Source organism: Macrotis lagotis, chromosome 2 (genome assembly GCF_037893015.1).
Source record: "Macrotis lagotis isolate mMagLag1 chromosome 2, bilby.v1.9.chrom.fasta, whole genome shotgun sequence".
Lineage (NCBI taxonomy): Eukaryota > Metazoa > Chordata > Mammalia > Peramelemorphia > Peramelidae > Macrotis > Macrotis lagotis.
Window position 1 is genome coordinate 254,695,243 of NC_133659.1, and position 26,114 is coordinate 254,721,356.

The 26,114-nt window shown below is 37.6% G+C and overlaps 1 protein-coding gene across 1 annotated transcript; it reads left to right on the top strand.

Moving 5' to 3' along the window:
* Window positions 1–572: 572 nt before the first annotated feature.
* LOC141514771 (keratin, type II cytoskeletal 3-like) lies at window positions 573–11,265 on the top strand. Its single transcript, XM_074225855.1, has 9 exons — window positions 573–1,148; window positions 2,143–2,363; window positions 3,606–3,666; window positions 5,588–5,683; window positions 6,356–6,520; window positions 6,650–6,775; window positions 8,102–8,322; window positions 9,650–9,684; window positions 10,851–11,265. Exons 1-9 carry the CDS (start codon window positions 573–575, stop codon window positions 11,159–11,161), a joined length of 1,812 nt encoding a protein of 603 aa, XP_074081956.1. The 3' UTR covers window positions 11,162–11,265.
* The last annotated feature ends 14,849 nt before the right edge of the window (window positions 11,266–26,114 follow it).

The following is a 26,114-nucleotide window of genomic DNA, read 5'->3' on the forward strand; positions in this document are numbered from 1 at the left end:
GATCATAGATTTTGAGTTGGAAGTAATATTAGAAGTCTAAGTAAAACCCTCCCATTTTATAGATGAGGAAACTGAGATCCATTTAACTAAGTTTAAATGATTTGCTCAAGGTAAATAGCAGAGCTGAGATTCTTGACTCTAAATTTAGTATTCTTTCTATTATACTATGTTACCAATGAACCCCAGTTCCTACTCACTCACCTCTTCCCAACTCCTCCATGTAGTGGTAGTTACTGCTTACATGCCTAAGGCCCATGAGGAAATCAATTCAATTGGTAGAGGAAAGACTCATCTCTTTTGTCAACTGGGGCAAGTTTGGGGTGATTAAGCTATGAAAGCAAAGCCATTTGGGGCCAGGAGATTATCTCTGAGGTGTGTTTTGGAACCTAGAACTAACTTATTAACTTGGAGGCAAACCAAACTTTTTATGACTCTCAGATAATTGCCTGCCTCTCCTTCCACCAAGCTTTACTTCTTATCGGTATATAAATGCCAGGCCCTACTGTCATTTCTATCTTTCTATTACTATAGTCCTCTCTACTCTTCCTTGAGAAGCTCTTTATCCATCTGCCATGAAGAGACAAGTCTGCAAGACCTCAGGTGGTGGGAGTCAGGGTTTCTCCGGATGCTCAGCCATGGCTTCTGGCAGCAGCCGCATAAGCTGTGTGGTACGCACAGGCCACACTGGTGGAGGGGCCTGTGGGTCTCACAGTGGGGCAGGTGGCTTTGGCAGCCAAAGCCTCTTCAACTTGGGGGGCAACAAGAGCATCTCCTACAGTGTGGCTGTTGGTTCCAGGGGTGGGGCCTTTGGCTTTGGTGGTAGACGGAGCAGCTGTGGAGGTGGCTTTGGAGGTGGCAGGGGAGTAGGAGGTAGCTTTGGAGGAGTTGGTGGCTTTGGAGGTGGTTTTGGAGGTGGCAGGGGAGTAGGAGGTAGCTTTGGAGGAGTTGGTGGCTTTGGAGGTGGTTTTGGAGGACCTGGTGGCTTTGGACCTGGTGGCTTCCCTGGTGAGATCCAAGAAGTTACTGTCAACCAGAGTCTCCTGCAACCCCTCAATGTGGAGATTGACCCCCAGATTGGTGCTGTGAGGTCCCAGGAGCGGGAGCAGATCAAGACCCTCAACAACAAGTTTGCTTCCTTCATTGACAAGGTAAGGGCAAAAACAAGTGTTATCCTTTCTGATGATTGGTTATGGGAGAATATCCCAAGAACAGTGAAGAGTGTCAAGAAAACAAAGGACTTCAATTTTTTTCTTAATTCTGCCAGGGCATACTATGTGACATGAGGAAATAGCTTAACCATTTTATGCTTTTCCCCCCCCTCACATGCCATCAAGTAGAAGGATTCTTGTTGTGTCTTCACTCCATGACATAAGTTGTAATAAATGAGAGGGGGGAAGTGAAAGTGCATTGAGGCCTAGTGGAAGAAACAGGTTGGAGACCTCCAATTTTACAGTTAACCTCTCAACATTTATGGTGAGCAATGGCAAGCAAACTCACATCTTCAGGTAATGAAAATCTTGGCATTTGTTCATTCTTGAAGTGCATTTTCATATCTTTCTTTGCATGTGACCTATCTTTCTTATTTTATGAGTTGATTAATGTAAAAATAAGTTTGCATCTCTTAAACTTTTCCATAGTGGTAGAATCCCTCAGTCAAAAAATCCCACAACTTTGACACAATTAACAAACAACATACATTTAAAAAGTCCCAGGAAATTTTGAGTGTTTTATGTTTCCTTGAGTATAGTTTGAGAAACACTCTTTAAAGTCATAGAAGTACATAGACAAGGAAGAATGTAATGGATTAAATAAAGAGGTCAATTTTGGACTTAATTCTGGAAATGGATGATTGAATGTGAGCTTGTAGCAGTGGAAACATGTGAGGATGACTGTGAACCAGTTTTTACTTTTTTGTTTTTACTCCTCAGTAAAATTGACAGTGTGGAAATTTTAAGAATCCTTCCCTTCTGTGGTGTCTTCTGCAATGAGAACTTTGGATTTTTCCAATTTTTCCAAGAGAGAATGATCCAGATGGAAAGCCTGGATTGGTACTGGGGTCATGGCTAACTTTGAACAGAGATATCTGAGTCAATTCCTGCCCATTCAATATGATATCTTGTCTCTCCTCCTGATGCTCTGCAGGTGCGGTTCCTGGAGCAGCAGAACAAGGTCCTGGAGACCAAGTGGAACCTGCTCCAGCAGCAGGGCATCAACTCTGTTACAGGCACCAACAACCTTGAGCCTTTCTTTGAGAGCTACATCAACAACCTTCAGAGGATTTTTGATGGACTCCAGGGGGAGCGTGGGAAACTGGATAGGGAGCTAAGGAGCATGCAAGAGTTGATGGAAGACTTCAAAAAGAAGTGAGTGCTCCAGACCTCTCTTGGAGGATTAACAGCAAGGCATGGTGCTAACCTGGACTTTTTCAGGGCTCTTAACTGAATCTTCAATCAATATTCTTAGATTAATCAATATAGTGAAGTATGACCAACTAGCAATTTGACCCTAATTAGGCACCAAAAAGCCTTAGTTTAGTTCAAGAATACAAAACTAGGAACAAAAAGTAAAAGTTGAATAGAGGGAAATTTAGGTTTTTTTTTTTTTTTTTTTGCAAGGCAAATGGGGTTAAGTGGCTTGCCCAAGGCCACACAGCTAGGTAATTATTAAGTGTCTGAGCCTAGATTTGAACCCAGGTACTCCTGACTCCAGGGCCAGTGCTTTATCCACTGCACCACCTAGCCGCCCCTGGAAATTTAATTTTAACAAAATAAACAGTTTCCTATTAGAGTAGCTCCAAATGGAAGACAGTGTTTTCTGTCACTGGAGAGCTACAAGAAAATACTCATTGGAAATCTTGTAAAGGTGTAGATTGAACAAGGTGATATCTGAAGTCCCTTTATTTTTTGATGCCACAAAGTAAAAGGAGATTTCTGATTAAACTCTATAAGAGTTTATCTAGGTTGGGGAGAAGAAAGAAGGGAAACAATTTTTGGAAAGCTCTTGGAATAGCCTGGATTCTTGGCTCCTTAAGGATGACTGGATTTATTTTGGTGAGATTATTCCTAATGGATGATGTCTTTCAACAGACACAACCTTTTCTTTTTTCTACAGCAATATTGCAAATTCTCTCTGTTTTTAAGAGACAATGCTGCATAGAGTGTTGGATTTGGAGCCAGGAGACCTGAATTTGAATCCTAATTCTACTATTAGTACCCTTGTGATTTAGGGAAATCACATGTCCTTTCTGGGTCTCAGTTTCTTTATCTGTAAAATGAGATGGTTGAATTAGATTATATTAAAAGTCCCCATCTGCTTTGGGAACTTTTAATATAATCTAATTCAACCAAGAGCTTTCAGTCTTATGGTCCCTGCTCCTAGGAAGTTCTATCTTTCAACTAGTTTAACTTATATAAGGAACAGAGGGATGAGGTTCAAGAAGGGGGAAATATCTTGAGAGAGAGAGAGAGAGAGAGAGAGAGAGAGAGAGAGAGAGAGAGAGAGAGAGAGAGAGAGAGAGATTGATTTTTCTTGCCCTCTGGGAGTTCTCCTCTTTTCTTTTTTACCCCCAAAATGTCACTGTCTGATTGTGTCTTTTTAATCTGCAGATATGAAGATGAGATAAACAAACGCACAGTTGCAGAGAATGAGTTTGTTAAGATCAAGAAGGTGAGTGAGATAGGATTGGTTAAAACCAAGATTTTTTTCTTTAGGGTTTTTACCCCATAGCAGAAGCAATAAGCAATACCTTAGGGTTTGTTCATCTACTTTTTCATAAACTGTTTTTCATAAATGAACTCTTCTTTATGAAGAGAAAAAGACGTTTTAAGAAATAGGATTGCTGTTATTATTACCAACAATATCAGTACAATTATAAACAATGAATATATGCAACATTTAATAAGTGCCAGGCCTTACTTCTGGAAGACTGATCTTCTTGAGTTCAAATCTTATCTTAGACATTTGCTAATGGGACTCAGTTTGCCTTAATTTCCTCATCTGTAAAATGAACTGGAAAAGGAAATAGCAAGCCATTCTAGTATTTTTGCCAAGAAATCCTGAAATGGGCACACAGAGCTGGACATGACTGATACATTTGAGTAATAACAAAAATAAACATTGGGAATAATTATTAACAATCATTGGGGTAGCTAGGTGGCACAGTGGATAGAGCACTGACCCTGGAGTCAGGAGTTCCTGAGTTCAAATCTGACCTCAGACAATTAATAATTACCTAGCTGTGTGGCCTTGGCCAAGCCACTTAGCCCCATTTGCCTTGCAAACCCCCCCCTAAAAAAATTAGGCAAACATACATTTATTAAGCATCTATTATTCACCAGGCACTGTGTTATGCACTTTACAAATATTATCTCATTTGAGTCATACAACAAACCTATGAGGTGGGTGCTATTATTATTTCCATTTTATGGTTGAGGAAACTGAGGCAGACTTAAGTGACTTGCTAGAAAGTATCTGAGATTGTATTTGAACTCAAATTCAAAAAGTCTTAAGGATCTGGGAAACAAAAAAGATGAAGAAATCCTTTGAAGTGTTTAAAAATCTTTCAAAATGTTTTCTTTTCAACAATCCTGTGAGGCATGCTGTACAAATGTTATTCTCATTTTGCAGCTGAAGGAATTCAGGTAGATACTGGGAAGAGGTAGTGTAGTGGTTAGAGAGCCATATTTAGGGTCAGAGAGTTCTAGCTTCAAATTCATACTATTAATGTGACCAGTCTAGTTCCTTAATTTCTTAGCAACACTTTGAGATTGTAAGTTACAGTTCTTATCTGCATTGGTAATGGAAGCTCCCTGTCAGGAATTCAAAACTATGTTGGAATCACAGTTCTGGATTTCCCTTTCCAGCCCCTCTCCAAACCCCATAATGCCTCCAGATTAAGCATAATATACTGGTGCAAATTCAGAGAATAGGATGATTGAGTGAATTTTTGTCACCTTAACCTGGAGCATTCCACCCCTGAATAGAAGATTATCCTTCCTTTCCTATTAGAACCCAAGTCATAAAAAATATTAATATTAGAATAATCAGAAGCATTTAAAGAAAAAATAATGATGTTCAGACCTTGGGGTAGTGGAAAGAAGACCAGATTTGGAATCAGAAGACTTGGATTCTAGTCCCAGCTCCGTCCGTTATTTACTAGTTGATACTTTGTTCTTCTGCAAATCTCAGATGCATTATCAGTTAATGGAACCATTTACTTTACAGTATTGCTGTGAGCAAAGGTGCTTTTAAAATTCTAGGTTTTTTTTTTTGCAAGGCAAATGGTGTTAAGTGGCTTGCCCAAGGCCACACAGCTAGGTAATTATTAAGTGTCTGAGACCGGATTTGGACCCAGGTGTTCCTGACTCCAAGGCCAGTGCTTTATCCACTATGCCACCTAGCCTCCCCCGCTTTTTAAATTCTAAAGAAAGATTTTTATTATGAATAGAATAATTTAGTGAAGAAATGATCGATTGATAATAGCAGAGAACTGTGACTCCAAATGAAGTTTACTGTGGAAAAGATCATTAAGAAGAAAGGGAGCATTGAGTTTCAGGCTGAATCTCTGTGCTCCTGTTCTTTCTCTTAGGATATGGATGCTGGTTACATGAACAAGGTTGCATTGCAGGCCCATGCAGACAGCTTGACAGATGAGCTCAACTTCCTGAGAGTTCTCTATGAGATGGTAAATACTTTTCCTCTATTTACCCCAACTGTTCTGTAATTCTCTCCTCATCAGAACCATGGAGATAGTAATGAGGATCTGATCTTCCTGGGAATGTGAACTTCACATATTAATATTGATATTTAAAAAGTAATAGCTTCAGAAAAAGTCTACTTAACTGCTCTCTCTCTGATCATCCAAAAATGATTGGGCTTTAGTGTTGTCCTCAAAAGCTCTTTCCTTCTTCCACATCCTCACTTTGGCCTCTGCTTGCATCTCCAATTTATTCCTCCACCTATAATGGCAATATCCTGGGTCTCCCATCCACCATCCACACACACAGAGGACCTTGGGAATGAGGGGAAAAGAGTCTATTTCTATTGGTTCTACTGCCAGATATTTACTAGGCCCCAAGCCTGATTTCCATCAAGCATTTTCTGTCTTTTCATGAGATTCAGTGAATGATTTCTTTATGTGAAGTAGCTTGATATCTCGACAATTTTCTAGATTTCTTTTCCAGATTTTTTTCCTTCAGGCTGAGATCAAACCCCAATTTTAAGCTTTTTTTCCCCTATCTGTCTCAATTTTGGCAAGGTCTTTGTGCTATCTCTTCCTGATTTAGCACTGGATCTTTCCATTCCTCCTGGTAGGTGGATGGTCTGGGGAGGGTGAGTGACTATTTTTGTTCTACAGGAGTTATCCCAGATGCAAAGCCATGTCAGTGACACCTCTGTGATACTCTCCATGGATAACAATCGCTGTCTTGACTTGGACAGCATCATTGCTGAAGTCAAGGCTCAATATGAGGAGATCACTCAGAAGAGCAAGGCAGAAGCTGAGGCTGCATACCAGAACAAAGTAAGTTTTCCTCTAGTCCATCTTTCTATCTCACACCTTTCTTCCCCTCCTCCCCCCATAGAGAACCATGTCCAACATTGAGCTGAGAGTGCCTCAACTTTAACACAATCATCTTGATTTACATATCAGCTAGGAGAGCTGCAGACCACAGTTGGCCAGTATGGCAATGACCTGAAGACTACCAAGAGTATGATCATGGAACTCAACAGGATGATCCAGAGATTGAAAGCTGAGATTGATAATGTCAAGAAACAGGTGGGTTACTACTCTGCACAGCAAGGGCTGGTTTTGAAACTTCTTCAATGATTTAAAGACTATAGGGCAATAATGGAATAATGGAATACCTGTTGGGATTGGATTAACAGAGGGAATATTTGAACTTTTTGAAAGAGAGGAGAAGCATCTGCCTACTTTTACCTCATCTTCATCCCTTTCTCCTAGTAATATCTTATGGAATAGTAGACTAAGGATGTCTTTTGAAACAAATAATGTTTTATTTTTTTCCAATTGCATGTAAAGATAATTTTCAACATTCATTTTTATAAGATCTTGAATTCCAAATCTTGCTCTCTTTCTCCCCTCCCCCCATACCCAAGATGGCAAGCAATCTGATATAGGCTATACTTGTGCAATCATACTAAACATATTTGCACATTAGTCATATTGTGAAAGAAGAAAAAGAAGAAAAGGGAAAAAAATGTGAAAATATGCTTTGTTCTGCATTCAGATTACATAGTTCTTTCTCTGGATGTGGAAAGCATTTTCCATCATGAGTTATTTTGAATTGTCTCGGTTTATTCTATTGCTAAGAAGAGCTAAATAGTTGATCATTACACAATGTTGCTATTAACTGTATACAATGTTCTCATGATTCACTTCACTCAGCATCAACTCATGTAAGTCTTTACAGGTTTTTCTGAAATTCTCCTGATCATCATTTCTGATAGCTTGATAGTAGTATTCCAATACATTCAAATACCACAGCTTGTTCAGTCAGCCCCCAATTGGTGGGTATTTCTGGAAGTTTTTGACTTCCTAAATGAGATGTTCCTTCTAGTCTAATGAAAAGGTAGAGTTAATTTCTTCTAATTTCAGTCACCAGAATCCTGAAAAATCCCTGGATGGGATAATCTCCCTTTTATGACAAATAGCCAAGAGAAAACTCTTACCAGAAGGAACATCAAGGAGGTTTAAAGATTCTAGAGTCTTTAATATCCCTAAATTATTTCACTCAATTCTTTAAGAGGCTTTGTTTTGGGCATTGTAAGTCTTTAACTTTTTGTTAAGTTCTCATGAGATAAATAGAAGGACATGATTTACTAAATGGGCTTTTAAAAGGCTAGCAAGGATTTACCAGCCTAGATTTCTCCTATCTGTGGAAAAAACTTATTTTCCTAACCTTTACTACATGTGAATTAATGATGACCCATTTGCAGAATTAGTTAGTGTCTTTCTCCCCAGTGTGTACCTTTGGCAATTCTTCCTTAAGAGAGACAGGGACATTGAAATGGCAGCAGATATCCTTTTAGATTCATTCTGTTCACTCCACTAACCCCTCTCTCACTTCTCTCCTTCCCTTAGAATGCCAACTTGCAGACAGCCATAGCTGAAGCTGAGCAGCGTGGGGAGCTGACACTCAAGGATGCTCAGGCCAAGCTCCAGGGATTGCAGACTGCTCTCCAAAAGGCCAAGGATGACTTGGCCCGCCTACTGCGGGACTTCCAGGAACTGATGAATGTGAAATTGGCCTTAGATGTTGAGATTGCCATGTATAGGAAGCTGTTGGAAGGCGAGGAGTGCAGGTGTGGAACTGAAGGGACAAAATTTTGGCTGGTTTTGACTTTATGATTATCTCTATTATTATTATTTGAGACTGGACTTTGCTAGAATTTGTAGTTTGATTAGGGAGACATAAATATATGAAAATATATGAAAAAAATGAAAGCATTCTTCTGGAGCAATTTAGAGAATAATTGTATAGTGTTTTTTTTTAGGTTTTTGCAAGGCAAATGAGGTTAAGTGGCTTGCCCAAGGCCACACAGATAGGTAATTATTAAGTGTCTGAGATCGGATTTGAACCCAGGTACTTCTGACTTCTGGGCCGGTGCTTTATCCACTATGCCACCTAACTGCCCCAATTGTTTTTTTTTTTTAGGTATAATTGTATAGTGTTAAGCCCAGTACCTGATGCATTGTTATATAAATGTTTTATATACATATATATGTATTTATATATGCATATGTATGTATATATGTTGTTGGTTAGGGTTTTCTTGGCAAAGGGTGGTATGCCATTTCCTTCTCTGGTTCATTTTTATAGATGAAGAAAAAGAGACAAACAGGGTTAAGTGACTTGCCCAGGGTCAAACAGTAAATGTATGATTTGAACTCAGGTCTTCCTGAATCCAGGTTTGGCACTCTATTTTCTATGCCACCTAGCTACTCCTTATGTTATTTTATGCTATACTGTGTCATGTTATGTCTTTTGTCATATAATATTATGTATTATCATGCTATATTACACCAAATTATATCATTCATTAAGATATCATACTAAAATAATAGCTAACAAGAGATGTTCTTTCTAGTCTAATGAGAAGATAGTCATAGCTAACATTCATAAATATATATATACATATAGCATAGAATAATAACAATAATAATAGCTAGAATTTGTAAAATTTTTTAAAATTTGTATTTGATTTGATTCTCTCAACAACTCTGGAAGATAGGTATTATCCTCATTGTGCAAATGAGGAATCTGAGGCAAACAGATCTAAGGTCACACAACCAGTAAATGTCTGAAAGCAGAATTCTTTTCCAGTTGTCTCTGATAAATAATAAGAAGAGCAAAGGTCTTGGAGTCAGGAGAGACTTTAGTGGAATCTTGTCTCTGAACCTTGTATGACCTGCTCCAGATAGTTGCTATGAGTGAGAGCCTGAGTCAGTTTCTTAACCTCTGAGAATCAGTATCCTCACCTATAAAATGGGGATAATAGGACCTGCCATGCAGAGTTGTTGTGAGGAGAGAATGTTGGGCATGTTTTTGATTCTCTGTTCTTCCTAGTGTGCTGGGTATTAGGACTATTGTGGGAATGATGTTTTCTTTCTTTCTTGTTTCCTTCCTAGAATGTCAGGAGAGTGCCAGAGTGCTGTGAGCATCTGTAAGTACTTCTTATAAAGAATCTTTGCTCTGATTGGTAATGGGAGAAAGAGAAAAACAATCTTTACTAATTCAGATGATTTTATCAGTACCCCTCCCCTCTCCAAAGGCTCCACCCCCATCCCAGTCATTTTCTGTGGGACTACTGAGATTGTGTCAACTTCAGTCCCTTGGTTGAGGGTCCAACCTATAAGACTATTGGGTATTCCTATATTGTGTCAGAGGCAGTTTTGTCTTATGAACCATCTCTCACTAATGTCTAGTTTCTAGATTTCTCATTGTCCTTGTACCCTATGAATTAATGCCTTTTGACAAATGCTAAGCAGGAGACAAGTTGAGTACTCCAGTAAACTTAGAAAAGCTTCTCAGAAATGAATCTTACCATATAATCAGAGCCTCTCCAAGAATAGGAAAGAACTTCAGAGAACATATGGTACAATGGGAAGTGGACTGTTTTGAATTTGGGAATCTGGATTCAAATCTTCCTTCAGAAACTCATTGAGATCTTGGTCAAATAACTTAACATTCCTGTCCATTAGCATAACAGTCCATTAATAAAATGAGAAAAATTTTAAGATCCAATGGTCTGGGGGAAGAAGCTTTTTTTTTTTTTATGACTTTTCTGATAAGGGAATCTTCCAGACTTTTCTTGGAGAATTTCAGAAATGGCTTTCTTTCAGTTGACCTTTTACAGTCCTTTCCTATCTTTGGGGCAGCTAAGTGGTACAGTGGATAAAACACCAACCTTGGAATCAGGAGGACCTGAGTCCAAATCTGACCTGATACTTGACACTTATTAGCTGTGTGACCTTGGGCTTAACCCTGATTGCCTTGCATCCAGAGCCATCTCCAGTCATCCTGATTCATATCTGGTCACTGGACCTAGATGGCTCTGCAAGAGCTTAGCACAGCATCCCCTCACTCAAATCCAATTCATTTGCTCATCATGGCATCACCTCCCTGATGTCATGGTCTTCTTTGAGAACGAAGGACAAACATTAGACCTTTCCCATCTGCTTTTATTTTTACAGTTCCTTTGGGGGAGTGAAAAGAAGGGAAGAAAAGCAGAATTCTGACCCTATATAACATTGACAGGGAGGATAGAGTTAGGATTTGAATCCAGAACTCCAACTTCCCTGAAGTCTTGGTTTCATTTTATTCCTTCAGCCATGGTCAGCAATGTTACCAGCAGTAACACCAGTGGTGGTGGCCTTGGTGGAAGTCATGGCAACTTCGGAAGAGGAAGTGGAAGTTTTGGTGTGACTAGCACTGGCAGCTATCTCAATTGTGGAGGCACTGTTTCTGGGAGCCAAGGGAGTGTTTCTGGGAGCCCAGGGAGAGTTTCTGGAAGCCGAGGCAGCGCTGGTAGTAGTTTAGGTGGCATCCAGACCTCTGGAAGTGGAGGATTCAACTCGGGAAGCAGAGGAAGTTCCAGCATTCATGTGTCCCAGACCAGCTCCAGCCAACGCTGCAAGTAATCTCACAAGGAACAACATTTTACACCTCACCTGGCCTGATCTGATCACCTTACCTTTAATTCCTTCCTTTTTGCCCAGTATAATCTTTAACTCCCTATTCCTCATCAACATGGTCTTAGTGTTAAAAATCCTAAGGAATGGGGTTTTTTTCCTCCAAGTCCCTTAGTCAGCATTGAACTTTTAGCTCTCCCTCCCCTTATCTTCTACTAGTTTTAGCTAGATTGGTCAACTAGTCTTGAAATCTGGGTAATTGTGGCCAACCAAAAATCAAAAATGGAAATCTCTCTGAAGCAGCCTAGGCAATGGCAATCATTTACCTTTAGCCTGGATCAGTACTATTGCCTAGCACTGAAACTGCTCTGCTTCCCTCTGGGTTTTCTTTCTAGCCTGGAATTAATGGTCCAGATCAGGAAATTTTTAGCATCTTCTATGGTGGGAGATGACCTGACTTGGTTTGTAGAAGCATAATATTCCCATAGTCACTCTGGGGGATGGGCTTTTGAGTGATAAATTCTTTTGACTACCAATTGCTGTGGAAGTCATGGACACTGACTCTTCTCATCTGTCTTCTTGGCCTCCTCCTTGTGTCTACATTACCCTAGACTGCTTCCTTGCATGGTGAAAAGTGTTCTATGCTTCCTTACTTCAATAAATTACATGCTTTCACAACCTGGTTGTTGAGTTGTCTTTCTTGAACATTTTCACAGAATTGCAGAGTTGGCAGGGATCTCCACAGTCTAACTTGTACCACAAAATGTAACATAGGATCCCAATAAGGAATCATCCTGGAGTGCAGTGTGGCATCTCTGTGATCTGGAAAATCCATGTAAAATTTTTTGACCTTCCCTTTGTACCAGAGGAGGTCTGATGTTTTTCCTTTTATTTTGGCAGGGAATTTACAATACCTTATTGTGAAATCTAGTTTAAACATTTTTCTGTGCCTTCTACTAATCTTCACATGTTATCTATGGCTTCCACCAAACTCTCCCCAAATTCCCATTTAATTTCTTATGTAGACCTGAGATATATCGAAATGGTCTTTGGGAAAGTCATAAAGTAGGCAGTCTCTTATTCTATCCTTTTTGGAAAATGCTCATTGTTAGGAATTCCTGGCATCAAGTCTAAATCTATCTCTTTGCCAATAATAGGAGGTCAATAGATGAAAAAGGGACTTTCTACTTCTCACTTTACCATCAGGGCCTGGTCTTGCCTGAATTCACTCTTCTCAAGCATGTTCCTCTGAGGAGGAACATGTAGAGGAGTAGAGGAGTTTGTAGAGGAGTTTGCCTCTGGTACCTCTGTGGGGAAGAGGAATTAAGCCTAGGTATAGCTTTGGAGTTTCTGGTACACAATGTGGTAAGACCGTGAGGTGGGGTTTATGTATAACACCTGTGGCAACCTCCTCACCATGGGGTCACTAGAATAGTTATCTTTATCTATCTATCTATCTATCTATCTATCTATCTATCTATCTATCTATCTATCTATCTATCTATCTATCTATCTGCAAGGCAATGGGATTAAGTGGCTTGCCCAAGGTCACACAGCTAGGTAATTATTATGTGTCTGAGGCTGGATTTGGACTCAGGAACTCTTGATTCCAGGGCTGGTGCTCTATCCACTGTACCACCTAGCTGCTTAGTTATCTTGATCCAAGTTTCTCTGTGAGTCCACATCCACTCAAAATCACAGCTTAGGACCCTTCTCCAAGGCTCTATATTTACCTTTTCTCTAGTCAGTGATAGGACACAGTTCAAAGGAAAGGCATTCAATTAAATAGCATAGTAACAGAATATCCCACCCCCCATTTCTTCTTCCCGATAACCACAGAACATGCTCTCTTACAAATATGCGTACTCTTAATTGGGAGAGTGAGCATAGTGAGATTGCATGAAGGACCCACATTTGGGGTGGGGTCATTGATTTTTAGTTGAAAAGTACTTTAAAGTCACTTTAATTTACAGATGAGGAAAGTTCAAATGAATCACCCAAGGACAAGCAACTAGTGAGTGTTTGAGGTAGGATTTGAACACAGGAATTCCTGAATCTAAGCTAGGCATCTATACCACACATGTAGAGTATAATAATGCAGTAGGATGGCATTACACTATTTTCAATTGACCCACTTCTCCCTTAGGGTACTATATCCCTGAAGAATGTTGCTTTGCTGAGTGAGTTCCCTGCCCTTTAGGAAGGGACATTTCTGCCTTGATGGAGCCTTCATTCCACTAGGGTACAATGCCTAGAACCTGCTTTGATTAGGGCATGCTGACAATTCTCTAGTTGTAGCTATCCTAATTAACTAACAAAAATTAGGCAGAGTTCCCTCTAATTATAGCTGTCTGTTATAGAAAACAATCTTATTTACAATTATCCAATCTTTCATTCCTCTAGAATTCTCTCTGGCTTAGTTGCAAATGAATTTGAGATAGAACAAAAGTATCCACAAAAGAAAAATGTTATCCATCTACTTAGCCCAGATTTCTATATCATACAAATTTATTCATCAGTAACAAGGCCAAATTGTTTTTGTTTTTGGAATCTCAGTCTTTCTATATGTATTCTGTATGTATGCATTTCTTTTTCTTTTTTCTTTTTTTGCTTGCAAGGCAAAGGAGTTAAGTGGCTTGCCCAAGGCCACACAGCTAGGTAATTATTAAGTGTCTGAGACTGGATTTGAACTCAGGTACTCCTGACTCCAGGGCCAATGCTCTATCCACTGTGCCATCTAGCTGCCCCCTGTATGTATGTATTTCTACCTGTATATGTATTACCTGAGAAGAAGTCCATTTGTATGGGAATTTCTGGAGTGGGGTAGGACTTATGTTGGGGGATTGGGCTTGGAAGCATGAGAGAGAGGGAGGGAGGGAGGGAGAGAGAGAGAGAGAGAGAGAGAGAGAGAGAGAGAGAGAGAGAGAGAGAGAATCTTTCCTTTAGGAAATCTGGTAGAGAGATGAGGGGTATGGAGACATGGATTGTGCCTGTTTATTTTTCATGGTCTTTTTGGCTTGCAGCCTACTTCCTGCTAAGTGGCAAGGACAGGGGACAGCATGATATTGTTTGTTCTGTGACTTCCTTGCTCTTTCCTGTAAGAAAGAAGAAAGTAGAAAATCCTCTTTACACAAATATATTATTCTTTCCTTTCTGCAGAAAGCCCCAGAACAAGGTAGGCTCAGGAAAGGGAAACAAGAGTCTACTGAGTCTTGGTGCAAGGACTGGTGTTGAAGCTGATTTTGAGAATTTGATTAAGGGGATTAAGGTTTGGGCTGTTGACATTGCTTCCTAGTGGTCAAAATACAAAAAGTCAGCCTTGAGGTGCTAGTAGAAGCATCACTGATTGAAGTACCTGACAAATCATATGTCCAATACTGAGGGAAGGAAACTACACCCAAATGCATCAATGATGATCTTGTGTTGATTATTCTTTCCTTTCTTTGCTTAAATAAACTTCTGTTAATATTAAGAATTTTACTGGTACATCATTTTTTTTTCAGTATTGAACCTGAACTATAAGAACAGGTCATCACCTCTCTCATTTTGAACACCAATACTGATTTTTTTTTTAATGCAACCAAAATTTGAATGAGTGTAAGAGACTTGTGTGTGGAGTACTGTAAAATTTCCTCACCTGGTATCCTCTAGCACCAGAGCATTATTTGCTGGTTGATTGTAGAGTGCTACGGGAGTGGGAGTGGACCAGGGACTGGGGAAGATATTTAAGCACTTGTATTTGGTTCAATAAACAGAGATCTTGGAGAACTTTCCACCCTTCAATGTTATCCTGGGTAAGGATAAGCTAGCTGGCAGGAACCTAACACATCCTGAACTTCTAGTCTACCTGGAACTTAACAAATGAACATTTTAAGTTGTTTCATACCTTTGATTCATTCAAAGTCACTAAAACTTCTCTAGATATTTTTTCCTATGGTCTCTTGTGCAGTCATATTCTCTCATATCAGTACTTTATACACTTCAGTTTTCAAATCCCTATATAACTATATATACATATTATATTGTGATTGTACATAAATACATACAAAAATATAATCCCATTTATTTATATTGAATTTCATATTACTAGATCTGTTCCATGATTTTTGTCCATCTTTTTAGTCAACAACTTCATTATCTAACACATTTTCCATCTCATACATATTTACATCACTCAGAAATATCAAAAACATATTAATGATACATAGATAATTTATAAAAATATTGAATTGGGCAGCTCAAGGGATATTCCACTAGATAGCCATGTCAAATTCTAATGGAAATCTGGGTTACTAGGCCCAACATAAGGAAGACTTCAAGCTGGATATTGATTTATAAAACCACATATTAATTTTATTTCCATTTATTTTATTAAATATTTCCCAATCATATTTTTAATCTGGTTGAGACTGGACATAAGAGTGTTATAGGTCATGATGTGACCTACTGGACATGTGTTTGACATTTATGCACTGAAGTCCCCTCTTGCTAGATTGGTATTGATTCAGTGATCACTATTCTTCAACCAGTTCTAAACCAGCCTAACTGTGCTATTACATCCCTTCATCTTATCCACAAAGACAAGAATGTAAGAGATCTTGTCATAATAAAATCTAAGTATAAAAAAAATTTGCCAGACCAGCTTGTGGTCAGTGATCAGCAATAACCCAGTCAAATAACCTTGTCCAAAAAGAAAAGGTTAGTTTGACATTATTCTTTTTTTGAAAGTTCTTAAATACTTATTTCTGGCAAATGCATATTATCAAGTCTTCATTTTAGTTATTTTAAATGCTGATTGGGTTCATTTTTTTTTTTAGATTTTTGCAAGGCAAATGGTATTAAGTGGCTTGTCCAAGGCCACACAGCTAGGTAATTATTAAGTGTCTGAGACCAGATTTGAACCCAGGTACTCCTGACTCCAAGGCTGGTGCTTTAGCTGCCCATGATCGGGTTCATTCTTAAAAATTATTTAAAAAATTTTTGATTTATGGAATAAAATTTTCCGTGTAGCATAATAAAAAGAGATGATTTCACATGAAACTCTTTATTTATTAGGTACAACTTACTATTCTCTTTTTTCTTTAAGGCAATGGGGTTATGTGATTTGCCCAAGGTCACAAAGGCAATTATTAAGTGTCTGAGGCTGGATTTGAACTCAGGTCCTCCTGACTCTAGGGCTGGTGCTTTATCCACTGCACCACCTACCTGCCCCAACTTGCTATTCTCAATCAATAGTTTGCCATTTCTTATTGTTAATGTATGAATACTGGAGAAATCAACAAATTTCTAGAATTAGAATCAGAATCTTTGGGTAGATGTGTAATATTTAACAACCCCCCTAAGTCTCAATTTTGTCATTCCATAGAATGGGGATGATAATATATTACCTGTCTTTTGGTCATGTTATTCAACACTTCCCTTTCTAATTGCTCATAAACTAAACCTATAGTACATTGGAAGGAAGACTTGGTGTGGATTTAGAGGAAACTGGGGTTGCATTTTGGCCTTGTTATTAGGACCTTAAGAAAGTTGTGTGACCCTAGGAAAAATCTCTGGGTCTCAGTTTCCTCATTAGTCAAATGAAGGGGCTGGATTAGATGCTTTTTGAGGTTCCTTATAGCTCCAAATTTTTTAAGCTCTAGGCAGTCAAGCTCAAATTCAGGTCCTCATAAACTCATAAATTCATAAATAGAGCAATTGTTCTTCCCTCGTGCAGACATTAACATCTGCTCACCCATACAAAATAAAACTAGTTAAAAAGATGACTCAAGTCTTTACAATGAAGAATTGGACCATTTCCCATATATGGTTAATCACATTTGCCTCCTCCTCTATATCATATGCTTCATCATAGACCGCTGAAGGATGTATACATGGCCACCGTATTTTCACCCTCAGAAATTTAGAAGCCTCTCCTCTATGCTCTCCCACTTGTAGGTTAACTTTGGGAGTTGGGTGAGGCTAGATAGTGTGTTAATCATTATTTATAGAGCTAGTTAATCCTGACATCTACATTCTATAAGGTTTATAAAATTCCTTTCATATTATGACTTAATGAAGTTTATAGTATAAATATTATTATCCTTATTTTACCAATGAGGTGGCTTGCTTTCAGTTAAATACTAAGTATCTGAGCCAAAATTCAAACCCAAGGGGTTGTTTAAAAATAAACAAAATCCTTTAAGAGGGTTCATGACTCTTGACCATCTCTTTACCAGCCACCAAAAAGCAGGTTTTGAAGATTTAACTCTTTGATACTTGTAACTTCTGTCTTTGGGCCCCCTCTCTCCCCATTGTTACTTGCCTCAGTTTTTTAAAATTCTTTTCTCTATACTTCATTTAACTATTGGCCAGATCTTTACTATGCGCCTTTACTCCTTGTCTCATAGCCATCCTCACTCCCTTTTCAGTTCTTGAAACATAATCAAACCAACTCTGATACTCTTGGAAAGGATGTGTCCATCTTCTAGACCCCTTGGTTCCAATCACCATCCTTGTAACTTTCCAAACTAAAATATTCTTACTTGACTTCCAATGTCTTATCTGTGTTGTCATCCCCATTAGAATGTAAACTTCTTGGGGAAAGGGACTTGTTAAATTTTGTATTTTTATCACAATATTTGGTATATAGTAAAAGCATAATAAATTTCTTTCAATCATTCATTCAATAGTAAATTTTTATATGGTATTTTGGTATTTTTAAAATGGCATGCCTATGTATCTAGGTATGCTATCTGTCCATCTCATCTGTTTATCTTTATATCTATCTATCTATCTATCGATCTCTCTTTTCAAAGAGATTTCATTTTAAGATTTTTAGGTATTTAGGGTTAGCCTCTGGTCAGAACACTACAAGTACAAAGAAATATATGCTTGGAGCCTTACTATGAGCATAATTGGGAAGAACAGTTAGAAAGTGGGTTCATTATGGTTCCCGTTTAATGGAATTTAGTTATGAAGAATTATGTATTCTCTTTAGAGGTCATCTCACTTTATAGTGAGTCTCTCAAAGCAAGTCTCTCAAGGCAAGTCAGTCTCAAGGCAAGAATCCCAAAGACAATCATCATGTATCTTCAATATAATTCAAATATCTAGACACACCTACCTCTACAATATATCTCTACAATTAATCTAAATTTATAAATATTTGTTCCCATGTTCAAATATTTACTGAGACTATTCTAGGTCAGATATTCACTACCTTTTATTTGAGCTATTACCCATAGATCTGATGTTTCTCTAATTTACTATGATCCCACCCTTTATGTCTAAATCATAAATCTATTTTGGCTTTTTCTTGATATATTATGTGAGATGTTGCTCTTTGACTAATTTCTTCCAAACTAATTTCTAGTTTCTTGCAGATTTTATCAAATTTTAAGTTATTGCCCTCAAAGTTTGGATCTTTAGCTTTATTAAACTCTAGATTACTATGGTCTGTATATTATGTACTTAATTTCTATATTTTATTTCTGTATATTATGTACTTAATCTCTTCCTCTGATTCACCATTCTATTTATTAGCCAGTACCAAATTGTTTTGATGATTATGGCTTCTTTAAGAATACTATTTTGTTAAAAAAGAATAAAAAATAAAAAAGAGTACTATTTTACTTTCCCCAATTATATGTTGTTAAAGAAAACACAGACAGAAAAAACCCCCAACCCAAACACCACGTAAATAATAAAGTGAAAAAAAGAATGCTTCAATTTCCATCAGCTTTTTCTATGGGTGTGGATAGAATTTTTCATAATCCTTGGAAATTGTTTTGGATCATTGTATTGCTGGAAATTTGCTAAGTTATTCAGACGTGATTATAATTAAATATTGCTGTTATTGTAACAATGTTTTCCTGGTTCTGTTCACTTCACTTTTCATCACCTTTCCAGGTTTTTCTGAAATCATTCTACTCATAATTTCTTATAGCACAATAATATTTTATTTCAATCATATACCACAACTTGTTCAACTATTTCTCAATTGATGGATATCCCTTCAATTTACAATTCCAAATATTTTATACAAATATGTCTTTCCTCCTTTAAAAATCTCTTTGAGATACAGTAGTGGTATTTTTGGATGATACATTTTTTATTTTTAGGTTTTTGCAAGGCAAATGGGGTTAAGTGGTTTGCCCAAGGCCACATAGCTAGGTAATTATTAAATGTCTGAGACCAGATTTGAATCCAGGTACTCCTGACTCCAGGGCCAGTGCTTTATCCACTGTGCCACCTAGCCACACTGGATTATATAGTTTTAATAGCTCTTTGAGCATAATGCCAAATTGCTCTCAGAGTAGTTGGATCAATTTCCAATTTCAGTAGTAATTCATTAGTGTCCCAATTTCCCCCCAATCCTTTCCACCATTTATCATTTTTCTTTTCTGTCATAATAGCTGATCTGATAAATGAAAGATGTTATTTAATTTGAATTTCTCTAATCAATAGTTATTTAGAACAGTTTTTCATATGACTATAGATAACTTTGATTTCTGCTTCTAAAAGCTGCTTGTTCACATCCTTTGGTCATTTAGCAATTGGGAAGTTGTATTCTAAATTCAACTCAGTTCTCTAAATATTTGAGAAATGAGAACTTTATTATATACTTATGCTATAAAATTTTTCCCTCAGCTTTCTTATATCTTTCTAATCTTGGCTGCACTGGTTTTGTGTAAAACTCTTTTAATTTAATGTAATCAAAATGATCCATTTTATGTTGCTAATATTCTCTATCTCTTGTTTATTCATAAATTATTTCATTTTGCATACATCTGATAGATAAACTATTCCTGGCTCTCCTAATTTGCTAATGATATTACCTTTTATATCTAAATCATGTATGTATTTTGTCCTTATGTTGGTATATGGTGTAAAATACTGGTCTGCCATATTGTTTTTCAGTTTTCCTGGAAATTTTTGTCAAATTGTGAGTTCTTGTCCCCAGAACTTGGGTCTTTGAATTTACAGACAGTACTTAGGTCATTTACTACTATGTGTTGCATACTTAATCCACCACTCTATTACTCAGCTAATACTACTTTTTTCTTATATTTACTACTTTGTAACATAGTTCGAAATCTGCTTTTGCTAGGCTGTTTTCCTTCACATTCATTCATTCTCTTTATCTTCTTGATCTTTTGTTCTTTCAGATGAAGTTTGTGATTTTTTTCCTAGTTCTATAAAATATTCTTTTTTTAGTCTAATTGGTATGGTACTGAATAGATAAACAAATTAAGGTAAAGATTTAATTCTTATTATTTAATGAACAATGAATATTTCTTCAGTTGTTTGGTTCTGTCTTTATTTTTGTGAAAGTATTTTCTAATTTTTTCATACAGTTCCTGGGTTTGTTTTGGCAGATAGACTCCTAAGTATTTTATAATGTCAGCAATTCTTTTAAAAGGAATTTCTTTTTCTTTTTCTTCTTCCTGATTTTATTGGTAATTATGAAAATGCTGATGATTTATGTCAGTTTATATATATGCATATATATATATGTATATATGTGTTGCAACTTGGTTGGAATTGTTAATTATTTCAACTAATTTGCAGCTGATTCTCTAGGGTTCTTTAAATATGCCACAATAAAATAATTTATAAAAATAGCCAGTATTTATGTAACACATTAAAGTCTGTAAAGCACATTACATAGGTAACTCATTAGATTCTTAGATTCCTATAACAACCCTGGGAAATAGGTACCATTTTCATCCTCATTTTATAGTTGAGGAAACTGAGACAGACTGAGGTCAAGTGACATACCTAGTGGTATGCCAAGTGACATACAGTTGGCAAGAGCTGTGACTGAGCTACTCCTGGAGGTCAATCTCAACTTCCATTTGAACTTGTTTCCTTGACTTCAAGTTCTTCTTCCCATCAACTGTGCCACCTACCTAGCCACACTTGTATATTCTCTGTCTGTCTGTCCTTGTCTCTCCCTGGGGATCTTTCTCTATCTCTCTTCAAAGAAACTAATATAGAAAAAATTTGAAAATTTTTTCATCTCTTCTATTTGTTCTCTTTTTGACCCATGGGCTTGACTTCAATTTCCCAATATGTAAAATGAGGGTAGCAATTCTGTATTACCTAGCACACATAGGTTTTATGGACATGATATTAACATTGTTTCTTTGAGTTGTTCAGTATTCTTAATATGAAAAGGAGTTATCAATTTCTCCTATGCTAATATACTAATCTATAATTTGGTAGTGAATACTCTCCAAAATAGTGATTGTATGGTAAATCAGCATTAAGAAAGGGTAAAGTTTTTGCAAACTACTCTGGTGTCCAAATGAGATTTTTTTTGAAAGATGTTCATTACATTTGACTGAAGTCATATTTTGGCCAGAGAAATTTTGGTCAGGCTTTTCTAAGGTATTACTGATGTTGTCCTATGGTCATGAGGCAAAGAATATAATATTCTCCAAATAATTATAAGCACATATTATAGAGAAAAATGAAAAAAGTGCGTGGTGGGTTGGTGTGAGGATGCTACTCATTTAACCAATAAGGATCCTTGAAGCAGATCAGGTATAAATGAAATTCAGAGCTGAATGATAGAAAGAGAAGGTTGTTTGGTACATGGCAAGGATGGGCAATGATAGGTAGACAGCTGGAGAGAGTTCCATTAGTACCTCTCTGATGTCAGGAGAGAAGAGGCCCTCTGGCATGTTGGGTGGATTCCCTATGATAATGAATGGGAAGATTTAAACAAGATTCATACTGGTTGGACAGCTATGGATAGACTGTGATCTACATTGTTGGAGGATACACTCATGAGATCACAAATATTTTTTTGTTCACAAATCTTTTGTAAAACTTAATCTTAGGGAATTTATGGTCACATAGTTATTGTGTGTTAGAGACAAGATTTGAATTCAAGTCCTCCTGACTCCACATCATGCCCTCTGTTTATTACTATACCATGTGGTCTTGAGTAGATTGGAGGGTTCTCTGAGTCCAAGGGATGATTGGATTGAAATGAAACTTGTTGAAGTGATGAGGCATATGGAGAAGGGTCTTTGAAAGTCAAGTTGAGGAGTCTCATTTTTGCAACATTATGGAAATACTAGAATTCTCTAAGTAGGACCATGACATGTTAAAATAATTGACTATAGAATATTATGTTCTCAAATGTGTGTTGAGGGATGGGAGTAGAAAGATTACAAGGTTTTTGCTAAGTCTTTGAGAGTAAGTGAACCATATAGAATTTCCTGTCTCAGGATTTCAGGCTACCTATCATTCCTTTCTTGTGTATCAGAATGGGCTAGGCTGGCATTCTCATAATGTCTGGACCAGCATATACCTCTTTTCCTTCAGTTTCAGTAGCCCCTGGTGACTATGGCTCAAAGTTAGGTTGCAACTTTTGTTGCAGAAAGGTTCCTTCCCTAGAAATTAGGGATAATTAACCTGGGAGTCTGTGAATTAGCTCTTAAAATATTTTGATGATCATATTTTGGAATAATTGATTTACTTTGTGATCCTGTGTATTTTATTTTATGCATTTAAAAACATAATATTTAGAAGGGGTATGGGGATTCACCAGATTGCCAAAGGGGTCCATGATACCAAAAAAAGTTATTTCCTCCCCTAAGTCTTTAAATAGACCTTTGCTTTCCACCCAGAATATTCTTTTTTTCCTTCCTATCCAAATCTTGTTTAGATCTCTCTCCTTCTAGGATTCTTTGCCAAGCTAACTTCCTATCATGGCTGTATTTGGTTCTATTCTATTAATCTCAAACCCAATATCACATATTAAGTGATATTATCTATATATTTGTTTGTTCCTAATTCCACTTTGGGTTTGCATTCTGGTCATAGGCATACCTAGAAGATATGCTAGGTATGCCTGAGGCTTATTTCCCCCTAGAGAGGAAGGAGAAAAACTAATGGTAATGACCTAGCAAAGTGTGATGCTACCCTCTGTAAGAGCTCATTGCTAGAGCCTAGAAGCTTCCTGAAAGAAGGGACTGAGTCTTCTCCTTCTGGATTTTCCTGCCAGTAATTTCTCTCTGAGAAATCTCTATATATCATAATGCACATAGTTATTTACATAATGTTTTACTTTGACTTTGAGGGTTTGGAAAACATTTCTCTTCTATCACCATCAACCCTTACTGGAGGTGTCCACCACATTCCCTCTGCCTCTCCCTCTCTATTAGGGGTCTGTTGCTAAAAATTTTAGTTTCATTTAACCACTTAGCATTAGTTTTACTTCAAAGATAACTCAAGAATATTAAAGCATACCATCCTCCCAATACCTCTGGGTCATACTCTCCTTTGGTCTCTTGAGGAGAAAAAGTAACAGCTCACTTCCAATATAACATTTGTCTCACCAATTTCATATCCAGATGTGGCATGACTGCTGGGTGAGTAGTCTTGAAGATGACTCCCAAAGATCATTCCTTGTCAGGGTTCTGATGATGTTAGACTCAATGCAAATTTCAACCTGGATTCCACCTCCCAGATTACTGGGGTTGGATCTTCCTGACAAAGTTGGAGATGCCACTCCTTTCACCTAGAATGAAAAATGTTAATTAAGAGACCAAGGACTAAGGCTAGTTTCTTGCCAGCCATGTGACCTCTGAGTGGTGCAAGTCCAGAGGATCTTTCTTTTATGACATTGCCTCTCACCTGTCTCTGGGAGGGCATTGTCACTGTACTCTCCCAGATGCAAATGAAACAAACAAGAAGTAATTAGAGCTTTTTGAATGCCTCTTCTACATGGTTTGCCAACCAGTACCAATTCTACTCATGTTTCACAATTACTCCACATCATTTTCCTTACACATCATCCTATTTCTCCTGAAAACCATCTCTCTAGCCTCCTGAATGTAAAGAGATTGCATAAGGTGAACAAGCTGCCTCCTCCCTCATTATGTTTATATGTTTCCCATACCACCCTCTTAGAATATGAAATTTTTGAGAGCAGGGAAAGGATATCTTTTGTAACACCCCTTCACAGGAAACCTTCCTTAACTCCTCCTGATTCCTAAGCTTTTTTTTCTGTTGATTATTTATTATTTAACTTGAATATAGCTTGCTTTGTATATTTAGTTGTTTGCATATCTTCCTCACTAGACTGTAAATTCACTGAGCACAGGGACTGTCTTTTCCCCTTTTTGTATCTCCAGCACTTAGTACTACCACCATAGTAGGGGCTTAATATATGTTTATTAATTAATGGTGAAGTGAGAAAAAAGTTCTGTGTTGAGTATTGGAGGGGACTCTTGGTGATGAGATCATTTTCTTTTGCTTTTAGTTTGAAATGAGATTTTTTCCCTCACTTTCACCTTGAAAAAGGTGATGAAAATCATTTAAAAACAATGTCCTCTTGTCATTTCAAACCCAACATGTATAAAATAGAATTTGCTTTCTTTTCCCCACAAAATTTCCTGTTCAAGGCACTATCTTCCTCACAGTAATCTAGGTTTTCAACCTTGGTGTCATTCTTGACTCTTCAATCTCATTTATCCTGTATATCCTTCATAACTTCCCTCATATATGCCCTTTCTTTTTACTCAGCCAAAAACCTTAGTTTAGGTCTTTGTTAGGTCACTTTGGGACAACTTCAATAACCTTCTCAGTGGTCTCCCTGACCCAGTCTCTCCCCACAATAATAAATTCTCCATTTAGTTGCCACTGTGTTTTTCCTAATATGTAAGACCTGGTTGTGTTACCTCCTTGTCTAATAAGCTCCAGTGATTCCTTACCTTTAGGACAAAATATAATCTCTTCTGTTTGACATTAAAGCTCTGCATAACTTGGCCCTCCTATTCCAGTCTTCTAATGCTTTTCTTCCCTCTTCACATTTTTATGATCCAGTTATTGACTTTTACTTTGTAGTTCCTTGAGAACCCCACATTTTTGCTTTGGCTGTCCCACATAACTGAATGTTCTGCCTCCTTCTCCCCCCACCTCTGCCTCAGTTTCTCTGGTTTTCTTTAAAACTCAGTTCAAATGCAGAAAGCTTTTCCTCCCAGTGCCCTCATCCCCTCCCCCTCCCCAGCATTATCTTCTATCTACATAGTATATGTTATCTACTCTATCAAACTCATTGAGGAACAACAGCTTTTCATGGTATCTTAGTGCTTAGCACAATGCTGGTACATAATAAATACTAAAATGCTTTTTATCTGCTAGTCTCTATCCAATCCCTGACACCTCTCCCTTTTCTCCAAACTTTTTTTTTTTTTTAGGTTTTTGCAAGGCAAATGGGGTTAAGTGGCTTGCCCAAGGCCACACAGCTAGGTAATTATTAAGTGTCTGAGACTGGATTTGAACCCAGGTAGTACTCCTGACTCCAAGGCCAGTGCTTTATCCACTACTCCACCTAGCCGCCCCTCTACAAACTTTCAAAGAAGGAAATTGCATCCTAAGTTCCAAATCTTACCTTTCATGTAAGTTCTAGTAATGATGAGATCAACTCTCTATTATCTATTATGGTCTGCTTTGTTTGACCCTGATGAGTTTCTGACTGTGGACAGAACAATCAAAGCAACAAGGGATTGGGGCATGTTCAAGTGTCTGTGTGAGGGTCTGAAATCCCACAGTCAAATCAAAATGGTTTCTGGATGGATGACTGGTTGTTTGGCATCATTCATCCTGATTCTCTCTTCAGTTAACATGAATAAGCAAGAGTTGACTGTGTTGCACATCCATCTGAGATGGTATATTAGATATGATAGGAAACTTTGGACAAGAAAATTTTGACAATTTCACTTCTTCAATTATCACTAGTCCTTCCAGATCTTCATATGTGGAGAGAGCCCCGCCTCATTCTTGAGTAGAGATAAGGATTCACCCCCACTCCCCTCCTTCACCTTCACTTCCAGAACATCCAGACCAATGGGGAAGATAGGAAACCTACAGATTACTCAGAGATTGAGGCAAAGATGAGAACAGAGGGAGAAATAATCAGACTAGAACTCAAAAGATTGTAGATTTAGAGTTGAATCGGATT

Coding starts and splice junctions, on each gene's coding strand:
- LOC141514771 (XM_074225855.1), top strand. CDS start 573: ATGAAGAGACAAGTCTGCAAGACCTCAGGTGGTGGGAGTCAGGGTTTC. Junction 6,521..6,649: donor AGGCTGCATACCAGAACAAA/GTAAGTTTTCCT, acceptor TTTACATATCAG/CTAGGAGAGCTGCAGACCAC. Junction 6,776..8,101: donor TTGATAATGTCAAGAAACAG/GTGGGTTACTAC, acceptor TCCTTCCCTTAG/AATGCCAACTTGCAGACAGC.